The sequence below is a fragment of the Antedon mediterranea genome, chromosome 4, assembly GCF_964355755.1.
Source record: "Antedon mediterranea chromosome 4, ecAntMedi1.1, whole genome shotgun sequence".
Lineage (NCBI taxonomy): Eukaryota > Metazoa > Echinodermata > Crinoidea > Comatulida > Antedonidae > Antedon > Antedon mediterranea.
The window spans coordinates 15,597,653-15,609,169 of NC_092673.1; the positions used below are offsets into that span (position 1 = coordinate 15,597,653).

An 11,517-nucleotide genomic window follows, 5' to 3' on the forward strand; every position below is an offset into this window, starting at 1 on the left:
CATCATATAAGGTTATTAAATGTTCTTTGACTTTGATGGCAAATTGTGTTCTAAATGAAATTGACTTAATATTTACTGGGAGTTTATTCCAGAGTTTAGGACCTTGGTATGTTATATTGGTTTGAGATAGAGTCGTACGGCAAAAGGGGATCGAGAGATTAAACGGGTCATTAAATCGGGTGTTAAATGGATGGTTTACATAGTTAAAGTATAGTATAATATGATGAGGTAATCTAGAATAAAATATATCGGAAATAAATTTAAGCACATGCAACTCATACAATTTAAACACATCTAAAATCAACAATTGCTTAAACAAAGGTATAGAATGTGCTCTAAAATCAGAAAACGTAACACAGCGAACGAACATCTTTTGAATAAGTAGAACTTGGTTTAAGTAACTTAAATGTGTACTTCCCCATACTTCAATACCATAGGTAATTAGTGGTAAAATAAATGATTTATAAATTAACATTAATATACTTTGAGGAAGAAAATACCTTAACTTATAAAAAATACCTATTTTCGTACGTAATGTTTTACATAAATTGTTGAGATGAGTTTTCCACGTAAGATTCTTATCAAGTGATACTCCAACAAACGACAGTCTCGGCCTCATTAATTACTTTATCGTTAACAAAAAGTGAGCCTATCTTATTAATAATTTTGCCCTTATTGTGAAATAAAATATAATTAGTTTTGTTATAGTTGATTGTTAATTTATTTACAATACACCATTCACATACTTTATATAAATGTTCATTTGCTATATTAAGGTCTATTTTATCTGATGAAAATGAATGAAATAGGTTGGAGTCATCGGCAAATAAACAAAAATCAAAATAATCTGTTGAATTTGGCATATCATTAATATAAATTTAAAAAAGTATAGGTCCTAGCACCGAGCCTTGTGGGACTCCATGAGGTATTTCCCTAGTTTGAGAATGGCTATTAGGAAATGATACATATTGAGATCTATTCTTTAAATAATCGGTTATCCATGACAATGCTTTTCCTTGAATACCATAATTAAATAATTTTGAAATTAAAATTTTGTGATTAATATTATCAAACGCTTTGCTAAATTTATTAATGATAATTTAGTACTATGACGTTTTCGAAACCCATATTGATGAAAATAAAATAAATTAAATTTCTCAAAAAATCTTGTTAACCTGTCACAAAACAACCTTTCAAGTATTTTGCTGAGAACTGGTAAAATTGAGATAGGACGGAAATTTCCAGGTATTTCTTTTGACCCCTTTTTAAAGACTGGTTGAACTTGAGCACACTTTAAAAGATTTGGAAATATACAGTTATTAAATGATAAATTAAATATACAACACAAGGGATTTGAAATATGTAATGCTGCAATTGAAATTAATTTTGCTGGTAGATCATCTGATCCAGTTGCTTTATTTTGGTCGATTTTACAAATTAAATTAAATACCTCATTAACAGTGATAGGTTCAAGAAAAAAAAGAATTAATTGGTAAGGAATTGGCCAGATACTGAGAAAAACATTTTTGTGAGGGGGGAATTTCGTTTGCAAGTTGATCGGCTACGCCAACAAAATAATCATTAAATACATTAGCAATTTCGTCCGGATTATCTACTATTGATGTTGTCCTATCATTATTATTACGAATTAGTTTTTCAGGAATAGCAGCATTAACAGATTTTAATTTATTTTTATCAAGTACATCATTTATTATCTTCCACGTTTTTACTGAATTTGTTGCGTTAGCTGAAAACATATGTGAATAATAATTTCTTTTTGCAGTTCTTAACACCTTTGCTTGCGTTGCGTTTACGTCCTTGCGTTACGTTCTAGTGGGAACCACGCTTAATGGAATGCAACGCAAGAACGTAAGCGCAATACAAGCAGTTGACCAATATCAAGAGATTATAATAATCCATTGCTTGCGTTGCATTTACGTCCTTGCGTTACGTTCTAGTGGGAACCACGCTTAATGGAATGCAACGCAAGAACGTAAGGGCAATACAAGCAGTTGACCAATATCAAGAGATTATAATAATAATAATAATCTTTATTGTCTTTCTTTCTTGTTAGTTCTTTTTCACATACATAAAATCAAACTAAAGACAAAAGACCAAAAAAAAAGCTTTCGCTTATCGAGTTTTGGCCTTTTAAAATAAATAAACTTAAACTAGAACGTATATCATTTCTGAGAAAGAAAAATCTGCCACTGCCATCAATAAGTTGTTCAATATTCCAATATTAGACTCTTTAAACAAAACATGAGAAAACCATGTGATTTCCAAGAAATGTCATATATAATAATGTATCTATTACAGACTGCATATTTTTAATATATATGATGATGTGTAATAAATTAAACAAATACATTATTGTCAAATTGCTTTTTCAATCTCTTTTGATGATTGTTTACACACCACTAATATATTTAACCAGCTAGAACGATTCTCAAGCAAGTCAAGTCAAGAATCATAATGGTATCACAAAATTGGAGGGTAAATCATTAGGACTCAAATCCCAGTAGGACGTACGCGCAACGCAAATAATTTGACCAATCAACGGATTATTCGAACTGTCGCTTGTCATTGGTCAACTTGCGTTGTGTTTGCGCTTACGTCATTGCGTTGCATCCTAGTGGGAACCATGCTTTCGGCCTAATCCTAACTCGATTTGAACTTCCGCGCAAACACAGCGTGCACGTTAAAAATATGAACGCAGAGAAAATTGATTATACCATCCCATGACCATTAATAAATATATTAAACGTGTTGAATTGTCATGGAAAGCAACCCTTTCAGTTTTTACAATAAAACGATTTACTGTAGGCCTACCAATAGTGTCTAAACGAACAACAAACACATTTTAGGTATCATTTTGTTAGTAAAGTTTCACCAAAATATTTATTTGCCATAAAAATATATATACCGTATTGTTTTAATACAGCAGTTTGTATAAAAATCTATAAATAATTATTACAATCCAAATATTGCACATTTTGAAAGTTGCAAATATGATTAAAACAGAGATTCAGTATAAAATGTAATATTGATTATTGAATTTGAACATATTTATTTTTTTAGATATTAAGTTTGGATAGAAGAGAGATCAGATCAGCAATCGGTGGTCGAGTTTTTTTGCATCTCACGGCCAACTCATTAAGTTGCTGCCAATGGCATGCCTGGGCTACGTCACACATAACAAAGCAGAGGGCGAAGATGTCGCTTGATGTTACTTCAGCAGCAGGTGGTTCCACAAGTGGTGATGTTATTCCACCCATGTCAATAATCTTGCCCATCCATTCTTCACTTTCATGTGAAAGTAGAATGTTTTCTGCCTTTATGTCATTATGTGCAATTTTGTTCTGGTGGAGAAACTTCACACCATCAGATACTGTCAATAGAATGTTAAGAATTGACGTCCTGTTTATGTTGACGAATTTACTCTTTATTGCTTTTCTAAGAGTAAGAGATGAACTGTCAACTCCAATAAATGAAGAGACAATTTGGATGATGTTATTATCATCTCTTACTACGCCAAACATGAACGGAAATGATGGGTGAGCAGAACATAGTTGCATTGTGCGAGCCTCTAGGTTGATGTTATCTGCACTGCCATTTAAGATGGTTTTGACAGCAACCAATGAGTTGGTCGGAGTGTGTCTCATCAGAGAAACTTCCCCGAAAGCGCCTTGACCGATGACCACTGGTGTTTTCATCTCGTCGACTGGTTTTAGATCCTTCTGGTTGATCACGTTCACGGTTGGCAGGAGACTCAGTAATACATCTGTCTTGCCTTTTCCTTGATTTAAATCTGTTGGAGCCGATAGCTGAAATCTATTTTTTTTTTTAAGTAAAGAAGTTATATGATTTACCATTTTGTTTACAGAAATATCAGATAATATATTGCCTGCTTATATAATTTGTTAGGCCTACAATAAAAAATAATTATCTGTTAATGAGGAGACTCTTTAATAACACTTGAGGAAGTCGAACAATGACATTCTCAGTCTCAGAAGTCAACATCAGAATCCTATTTATAGACTTAATTGTGATGATATCATATAATCCTACCTTTGAACTTCTTCAAACAATTCCATAACCTTATTCTCTTCATTCTTTAAAAGTTTCTTGAGATTGTCTAGTTTTCTTTCTTTTTGATCACAATCAACACAGCTAAAAAAATAAACAATACCTGAAGAATTTGCTTTGAATTAGCTTGCAATTAACGTGTAATTGTTATTATTGTAATTTCCTTTGCATTTTATCTATAGTTTTTTTTCAAACTTAAGCTTATCACTATAAATATAATATTTTAAATTCATTAGATCTATTTTGGTTATTATTGTACGGATCCTACACATACCCTTGTTTTCTTGCACTATCTGAACGTTGTTTACTCTTTAACATCTTCTTGGCTTCATTCAGTTGTTCCTTTGCTTCCTTATATTTACTTTCATATCTGTTTGAATTATATTTTAATAAGTTATAAGATATATTTTTAATTTTTCAAAGACTTTGAGAAAAAGGTGTCAATAATATTGTTGTATTTATGATTATTATTGAATGTTGATAATGAAGACTATGATGAGAAGATGATGATGAAATTGTTGGTGTTGAAGATAATCATAATGATAATAGTGGAAACAAGTTGTGATAATAATGATATAATCAATAAATACCAGGTTAGCTTTTTATTCAATGGTATCAATTGATTTAGCTAACAAATCCTTTCATGATGGATGTAGTGAATTATCACAACATTGAAAATGGGGTTAGCTTTTTCAATATAAACATTATACTTACTTAGTGTTTGTAGCATTAAGTAATTCTGTTCTCTTTTTCAAAACTTTCTTCAACTGCTCATTTTTTTTCTCCAACTCTTCTACAAGCTTTTCAATTCCTTTCTTCTCTTTGCTCTGTTGGCAATATTTCTCATTCAGCCTGAATTGGCAATTGAACATAATGTTAGATGTGTTGAAAATAGCATTAGCACAGATGGTTACTGTAGCTCCTAGTATTTAACTTTTGAATATTTACTTGGCATTTACAGCTTCTAGACATTCTAACTCTTTCTGTAACTCATTTCTTTCATTTCCAACTTTCTTTATTTCATCACCTTTGTTTTTAAACTCTTCCATCATTCTGAAATGAAAATGTTTGAAGTATTGAAAAATGATATAGGGTTAGCTTAATAAATTATTATTGTAGCTCCATTACTATTCAAATAATTATGTTACAAAGATGAACTGATCAATACTTACTTGGCATTTACAGCTTCTAACTCTTTCTTTTCATTTCCAACTTTCTTTACTTCATCATCTTTATTTTTCAACTCTTTCATCATTCTGAAATAAACATGTTTGAAGTATTGAAAATGATAGAGGGTGAGCTTAATAAATGGCTATTGTAGCTCCATTACTATTCAAATAATTATGTTACAAAGATGAACTGATCAATACTTACTGGGCATTTACAGCTTCCAACTCTTTCTTTTCATTTCCAACTTTCTTTACTTCATCATCTTTATTTTTCAACTCTTTCATCATTCTGAAATAGAAATGTTTGAGGTATTGAAAATGATAGAGGGTGAGCTTAATAAATGGCTATTGTAGCTCCATTATTATATAAATTTGTTACAAAGGTAAATTGATCAATATTTACTTGGTATTTACAGCTTCTAACTCTTTTTTTTCATTTGACAATATCTTTATTTCCTCACTATTGATACTAGAATCTTCCATCATTCTAAAATTAAGATTAAAAAGGTTTGAATGTCTTGGCAAATTATCAAATAACAAATAAGGTTAGCTTAATAAATAATTGCAAAAGTTAAGATAAAACTGTTCAATACTTACTTTGTATTTACAGCTTCTAACTCTTTCTGTACTTTTTTCTTGTCATTTGACAATTTCTTTATTTCCTCCCTACTGTTTCTAGAATCTTTTATCATTCTAAAATTACAATTAACATTTTAGATGTGTTGCATAGGGTTAGCTTAATAAACTGTAGCTCCATTAATATTAAACCTAGATACAAAAATAAACACTTCAATAATATTTACATGGCATTTACAGCTTCCAAATCTTTCTTTTCACTTAATACTTTGTTTACTTCATCATCTTTGTTTTTCAACTCTTCCATCATTCTGAAATTATAATAAAATGTTCTTAGTGTAGTATTGAAAAATGATATAGGGTGAACTTAATAAATTGTTATTGTAGCTTCATTACTATTCAAATAAATATGTTACAAAGAACTGATCAATACTTACTTGGCATTTACAGCTTCCAACTCTTTCTGTAAATCTTTCTTTTCACTTAACAAACTTTTTATTTCATCGTCTTTGTTTTTAAACTCTTCCATCATTCTAAAAAATAAAAATCAACGAAGTGTTGACAAATTATCAAATCAAAAATATAGGTTAACTGTAGCTCCATTTTTAGACTCTATAGTTCACTATGTCGGTCGGTTGGTCGGTCTGTCTGTCTGTCGGTCTGTCTGTCGGTCTGTCGGTCCGGTATCACTATGCGTTTTATCGCTTTCTGACCTTATCTTGATATCAGTTTAATCTAGCTAGGTCAATTTTTCACAGTTTTTCACGGTGCGCAATAAAAAATTACGCGGTCTACGCAAGATTTAACAAAATCACGTTTGTAATCATATCTTCACAACCATGAATCACAATTAAATAAAATTTGGTACTCATAAATTTCAGGGCATAAATCATCATATGGCAATACAATTACGTGCGTAGCGCATGTAACGCATGCGTACGCGCGCTTAAAATTTTCAAAAGTTATTTTCGATGAAATAAGAGTACGTTTCAGGCAATTTTAATCGTTTACAAAATTGCCATGAGTGCGCATATTTTTGCGCGCGCACTGCGCGTTAAATGTTATTGCGCACTCTTTTTGCCCGATTTCTGTTTTCTTGACTTACTTTTCAACTTGAAATTACGTTATACGAGCATGTCAAAAGTGACAGGCTACGCACGTGTAAATTAAAAAAATATAAATGTTTTTAAACATTTCAACATTTTTAAACATGTTCAGTAATTTCGGTCAGTATAGTTCACTATGTCGGTCGGTCTGTCATCACTATGCATTGTAGCACACGACTTAATGGCTGTTGGCCTTGTTTTATTTGCATTTCATGGTTGATTGTTTATATAATTATCTATTTTTAATCGGAAATGTTTATTTACTTTCATTTTCAATCATATTTATGACAAGAAAATGTTGTTTTTAGTCGCGTGGACGCGACTCTATAGCTCACTATGTCGGTCGGTCGGTCTGTCAGTCGGTCTGTCTACTGTCGGTCCGGTATCACTATGCGTTTTATTGCTTTTCTGTACTTTTTGAACTGTTTTGATGTCAACATGTGGGCATTTACTTGAAATTGTGGACCTCCTATTGTGAATGAAGTTAGAGTTGCGCAACGTGATCTACGCGCGATTTAACGATTTTCTCGTATTTAACATAGGTCAAAAACCAAATAACATTTTAATTGAAACTTTGCAAAAGTTTAATTTATTTCAGGCGCTAACTTTCTGTTGAAAAAAAAATGTGTTTTACACAAAGTTACGCGCGCACGCGCATTTAAAATTTTAAAATGCGCAAAATTAATTTTTAATCAACTTTCTACCTGTTTTTTGTCATTTTGAGCATGTCAAAAATTCCCATACGAGCGCAAATTTTTACGCGCGCGGTGCGCACGTAGCGTTAAATACATACTTTTTTCGCGTGATTTGTATTTTTGCAGCCTTTTCTAATAATTTTACCAACTTTTAAAAAATTTCGACTTAAAATTACGTCATACGAGCACGTCGAATTGGATAATTTGCGCACGTTTTTGATGAAAAAGTCCAAAAATTCATCAAAATTATGCCTTTTTAGTAGTGTGGACGCGACTCTATAGTTCACTATGCCGGTCGGTCTGTCTGTCGGTCTGTCTGTCGGTCCGGTATCACTATGCATTGTAGCACGCGACTTAATGGCTGTTGGCCTTGTTACTATTCAAATTTGTTACAAAGATGAACTTTTCAATATTTACTTGGAATTTACAGCTTCCAACTCTTTCTGTAAATCTTTCTTTTCATTTCCAACTTTCTTTATTTCCTCATCTTTGTTTGTAAACACTTCCATCATTCTGGCTTTCTTCTCATTTAATACTTTCTTCAGCTCTCCGTTTCTTTTCTTAAACTCTTTTACTAGCCTTTCACTTGCTTTTTTTCTATAAACATAATAATAATATAAATTGTGTAGATACTTGGGTAAATTTTATTTCTGGTGACCTATCTATTAAGGTTCAATATGTCCTAGGAAGCACGTTATTCCATAAAAATAACTCTCACGACATTTATGCTGTATTTGACAGTTATTGTAAAATGTACACAAGCCGTGCTTGGAAATTAAGAAATGCAATTGTATTACAACTTTGAACTGTTTTATTTTTAAAAAAAGTGTTTTCTTTTCCATTGCTGTTGCAAAATTAGTAGTTGTATATTAGTGTAGTTTTAGTTTGTAAATAAGTTTTGTAATAGCGTCGAGTCAAATTTTATGTCATTATCTCAAATATGTTTTATTTTCGTTTCAGTTTTAATTTTCATTGTTTTTGTATTGAATTTTGTAATTGGTATGGACGCACCATCTACGCATGTGTGCCACTGTTAAAAAAGTGTTGTTCCAAATAAATATTATTATTATTATTATAAAACATTCAGGTATATAACAATTAACACATTACATTTTGATACTATTATAAAAATAAGGACACAATATTGTATAATATAATTGTTCCTTTTATCTGTTTTTATTTTGTTCATACTTTTCTCTTAATTTCTCTGCTTCCATTTCAATAGCTTCCATATCGTTTCTCTTAGTTGAAGCACATTCAACTTGACACAGGAATGTACTTATGATCTTAAAACAATTATTTAATAAGAAATTGAATTAATATGTGTTAGATAAAATGAAATGTTGTTGAATGAAAGTTAATTAATAGTGATAATAATAATGTGAAACTTGCAAGACAGGTTACATAGGAGTCTTTTCTTACCTTGTTGCCTTCCATTGTCCGCATAAATACCAAATCACCTGGATTAACAGTATTTCTTTTTGATGCTGAAAGTGGATCGGCATCTGGTTGGAATGATCCTGTTACTGGCTTCTTCTTCAACAGATTCATTCCTGTTGTATGCAGTTGCGGATCAAAGCTACAGTACAAATAGAATAAATCCAGACATTGTTTTATTTGATCAAATTCAAAAAATGTGAAAATAAATTACATGGGCTGATATTACTATTAGTAATTTCTATAATCTTAAGTAGGCCTATGGTCTAGCAGAGCCTACTAGATAAATAATAAAAATAACCCAGGGCTATGCTGGTGGGTCAGGAAAGGCATGTGTAAAAAGAGCAGAAAATAGGCCTAGCTAGGCCCTAGTAGAAGCCCTAATTAATATATAGGCCTATGCTAGGTAGGCCTACCTAGTCCTAGAGGTAGGCTTAGTACAGCAAACCAGGCAAGGCCTGGGCCTAGTCTAGCTACATACATACAGGCAGTAGGCCTAGGCCTACCTAGGCCATATTCATACATAGGGTAATACTTTTTTATTTAGTTAGGCCTAGGCCCTAGCCTAGTAGGCTAAGCCTGTAATAAACCAAGCCTAGCCTATCTAGAGGCCCTTATTAGCCATAGTTAGTTAGGCCTACTACTACAGGCTAGCTAGGCCTTAATTAAGAAGGCTAACCTCTACTAGGGCCTAGCTAGGCCTAGGCTAGGCGCGGCCTAGCTATGCTTACCTTACTAGGTCTAGGCTAGGCCTAGGCTAGGCCTAGTTAGGCATAGGCTAGGCCTAGATAGGCTAGGCAGTTAGCCTCATACTAGGCGCTAGCCTAGGCCTACCTATACTATAGGCCTACTACTAGGCCTAGGGTAGGCTAGGTAGGCCTAGGCTAGGTAGGCCTAGCCTAGTTAGGTCTACCTAGGCCTAGGCTAGCTAGGCCTACTATTAGGCTACCTAGGCCTAGGCCTAGTACTAGCCTAGTAGGCCTAGAGCTAGAGGCTGGTTTTGGTTAAAAAATCTTACCGTCGTCGTGAACGACGCCAAAAAGGAAGTAGATTGATGCTAGAATTCATATTGCTAGCTTTAGACGTATAAATACAAATATTTAGGATGCGTAAAGGTAAATTAATTCGTTGTATAAAAACAATTCTGACGACTGATGATGAGGAGCTTTCGCTGTTTTCGGTGCCTTTTATACATTTTAATGTGCGTGCCACCTTGTACGTCATAAAAACAATTTCGCGTGTCCGGATTTATGTTCTAAATACGCGCTACTGTCGACGTCATAAAACCATTGTTTGCTTTACAAAAAAACTATATTGATTATCTTATTAATCACCTAATTCAAATTCTGTAGTATTAGTATATATCATAAGTATAACTCATTCTTTTAATTTTAGTAATTTTTACTATTGTAATTAATTTATATTATTGAGGCTGTTATCAAATTGAATGTGCTACTGGAATGATCCGGTGACAGAGGACGTAAAACCAAGTAGTAGATACGCGCCCATTACGAAATTGTTGCCATGAAACATAAACAAAGACTGTACTGGTGGTAGAGTAGTGTACGTGTGAATATGTGATTTAAAAAAACCCGTAGAAAATGGCAGAAAAGCAAAGATTAGCGCCGCTACGCGGTGCAAGAAGGATTAATTGGGGCCATTCGGGCGGACAAAATTATTATGATTGTGGCTAATGTCCGCTCGAATGGCGTCCACGGGATTACAGGCAGGGAGCGTAGTGTTGTAGCAACAGTTAGGCCTATCTATCTTGCTTAGCGTAGCTCCGCTATCGTTGAGAAAAAATCTTTGAGAAAAATGGCTTGTCGGTCAATGTCTGTCGGCAAAATTTCAAGTCAATACTTGCTACTTGCTTGATACTTGCTTGATGTTATGGGTCGGTTAGAAAGCTAAATATAGCTTATATGACCCTTCCTGTCTTCTTATGACCAAAATATAGGTGCTTAGGGTGTACACATAATATAATATTCCAAAGTGTTTATAAATGTGAAAAAGTAAACTTTCAGTCAAGGGACTTCCAATGATCATTGAGGAGTGACTTGAATAGATTTAAATTTGGAGCTTTTACAACATTAGATGGTAAGCTATTCCACGAGTCCACAACTCTACAACTGAAGGAAAACTTCCTGGAACTAAGCCTAAACTTGTTTTTATATAACTTGTATTCATGACCTCTAGTTCCATGACAATCAACAAATGTAAAAAAACCTTCTGCATTCTATAACGTCAAGACCATTTATAATTCTGAAGATTTGGATCATATCCGCTCTTAATCGTCTGTACTCCAGTGTAGGTAAACCCAAAAACTTAAATCTATACGGATAAGCCAAATGTTTTATTTCTGACAATTTTATTTTTTTATTTCTTTATTCTGATATAAAATCAATAGGATAAAAACACAAAAAAGTACCGAGACTGCAAACTTAT

General features: G+C 32.8%; 1 protein-coding gene across 2 annotated transcripts; it reads right to left on the bottom strand.

The window, feature by feature from the left end:
- Positions 1 to 3,051: 3,051 nt before the first annotated feature.
- Positions 3,052 to 10,236, bottom strand: LOC140046771 (uncharacterized). 2 transcript variants are annotated; one of them, XM_072091493.1, is made up of 14 exons: positions 10,091 to 10,236; positions 9,058 to 9,214; positions 8,053 to 8,232; positions 6,272 to 6,367; positions 6,062 to 6,145; positions 5,856 to 5,951; positions 5,662 to 5,745; positions 5,464 to 5,547; positions 5,262 to 5,345; positions 5,038 to 5,142; positions 4,804 to 4,941; positions 4,364 to 4,459; positions 4,072 to 4,173; positions 3,052 to 3,834 (listed from the first exon to the last, which is right to left on the bottom strand). In XM_072091493.1, the coding sequence occupies exons 2-14, from the start codon at positions 9,138 to 9,140 to the stop codon at positions 3,078 to 3,080; spliced, it is 1,989 nt and encodes a 662-aa protein (XP_071947594.1). In that variant the 5' UTR covers positions 9,141 to 9,214; positions 10,091 to 10,236; the 3' UTR covers positions 3,052 to 3,077. The 2 variants fall into 2 exon arrangements, with proteins under 2 accessions (XP_071947594.1, XP_071947595.1); XM_072091494.1 differs by lacking the exon at positions 5,262 to 5,345.
- Between the last annotated feature and the right edge of the window lie 1,281 nt (positions 10,237 to 11,517).